At 57.9% G+C, this 2,006-nt stretch overlaps 1 protein-coding gene across 1 annotated transcript in view; it reads left to right on the top strand.

Annotated features, from left to right (window-relative positions):
- Nucleotides 1-1,255: 1,255 nt before the first annotated feature.
- The window catches only part of MELTF (melanotransferrin), a 24,938-nt gene continuing 24,187 nt past the window's right edge, over nt 1,256-2,006 (top strand). The window contains exon 1 of the mRNA XM_077767750.1: nt 1,256-1,374. Coding sequence (XP_077623876.1) covers nt 1,326-1,374 — 49 coding nt within the window. The 5' untranslated portion in view covers nt 1,256-1,325. The remainder of the gene's footprint in view (nt 1,375-2,006) is intronic.

Here is a 2,006-nt window from a genome sequence, read left to right as displayed (position 1 = left end):
GAACCGTGTCATTGGCAGTGTGGAGAACAGCTTTTTGTATTTTATATTATGGACTAGAGTCGGATGGTGGGGGGAAGTCCCATAACAGTGTTGTCTAGGCCCCAACATCTCATAGAAGTCTTAGTGAAACCAGTTCTTGTTTCCAGAAGGAAGCTGAAAGGCTCCCTCGCTCTCCTCAGTAGGAGTCCAGTTGGTTAAGTGCCTGACTGTTGAACTCAGGTCATGTCTTGATCTCAGGATTGTGAGTTCAAGTCCCACACCGGAGCTCCACACGGGGTATGAAGCCTACTTTAAAAGACAAAAAAACATAATAGACTATTGGCACTCCCCCCTGAGTTTTTGGTTTAGTGGGTCAGAGGCAGGCCCGTGAGTCTGCATCTCCAACAATTTCCCAGATGGTGCTGGTGCCGCTGGTCTGGGGACACACTTTGAGACACAATGGCCTAGAAAAAGAGGCAGCCCAGCCTTTCCTCCCTCACTCTCTTCACTCTCTCTCTCCTTTCATGTCCCACTCTGTACTTCCCTGCTTCCTCTAAAATTTTTAGTCTTTTTCCCATCTTTCAAACCATGATGGAATGAGCCAAGCTCTGCCAGGGACCTGGGTTCCAGTTCTAGCTCTGTCACTGACTAAATGTGTGAACACAGGGCAAAGTCACTTCCTCAGTCTAGGCCCAAGGACAGACAAACCCCCCACTCACAGTCCCTCCCCAGGCAGGACCCCATCTACCAGGGTTCATCTCTCTGTCCCCAGACCCCTTGTGCAGTATGTACTTGAGGAGAGGCTGGCACGTGAATTCAGTGGCTTTTCAGCTCCCTCGCAGCTCAGACTCCAGGATTCTGACTTTTTCCTTCCAAATCTGAGCTTTTCCGTCTTCAACTGAACATGATATTTAGGGTCTTTCTAGAACTAGGGAAGGGGTGAATGCACTGGAATGTGGGGCAGATAGTTGAGAGGAGACAGCTCTAGAACAGCCTGTTAGCTGGGGTAATCAGGCCCCAGACAACAGACACCTGACTTTCAGGGGCAGATGAATGTGGAGCTGAGAGCACCAGGGACCTTTGGGGCGGGCGATTAGAATCGGTCTCCCACTCCGGCCGAGGTACAGCAGGGGGCGCCAGAGAGAGGGCCAAGGCCAGTCTGGTTGGCCCAGGTGTCCCGTCTGGGGCGTGGACACCGCCGAGACACACCCTGGCCGCATTTAAGTAGCTGCAGGCCAGTGCCAGGGAGGAAGGAGGCGAAACGTCCGGGCAACTGCTGATCAACTGGGACCCAGAGTGAGACGCACCCACACCCAGTCCGGCCCCAGCTAGGTCTAGACCGCGCCATGCGGGGCCCGAGCGTCGCTCTGTGGCTCTTCCTCGCTCTGCGCACAGGTGAGGCCCGACCGCCCGGTCTCGGGAGCAGGAGCAGGAGCAGGAGCAGGGTCCCACGCGGCTGGGAAGTTTGCCCTGAGCCCGTATCTCCCGGCAAAGGGGGCAGGCGTGGAAAGGCGCCAAAGGCAGCTGAAGACGACGGAGGGCTTCTTGGAGGAAATGGCATTGAGCTGGGCCTTCGGGAAAAACGTGCCTTCTGACCCGCCCGAGAGAGAGGAGGTCAGAGGCGTGTAGGGGAGAGTCTTGGAGGGGCGGGGGTTGGGGGTGGTGAGGGTGAACACTTTTGATGGGCGTGGAAACCGGAGGAGGATTGGGGGCCCGGAGCAACTCTGCCTCTCCCGAGCCCTGGGCGGGGAGGGAAGCGGGAGAAGGTTCTCAGGGACTGGTGGGGAGACGCGAGATACGACCCGACCCGCGAGCCGACCCCAGGGCGCCCTGCGAGATGCAGCGAGATGGAGGGGGCGCTGCCCGGTCTCCTCGCGTCTGCACCGCCCCCTCCCAAGGCAGTCAGGGCCCAGCGCAGTGACGCGTGAGGCTGGGCCTCGGGGAGCTGCTGGCAGGGCTGGGTTCACCCTGTGGCCTCCCTGATACAGAATCTGGACCCGCCATCCTGGTCCCAACTCTACACCTAG

The sequence above is a fragment of the Crocuta crocuta genome, unplaced genomic scaffold, assembly GCF_008692635.1.
Source record: "Crocuta crocuta isolate KB4526 unplaced genomic scaffold, BGI_CrCroc_1.0 scaffold45, whole genome shotgun sequence".
Lineage (NCBI taxonomy): Eukaryota > Metazoa > Chordata > Mammalia > Carnivora > Hyaenidae > Crocuta > Crocuta crocuta.
The sequence above is the reverse complement of the archived record's forward strand: the minus strand, read 5'-3'. Positions and strand labels throughout refer to the sequence as shown.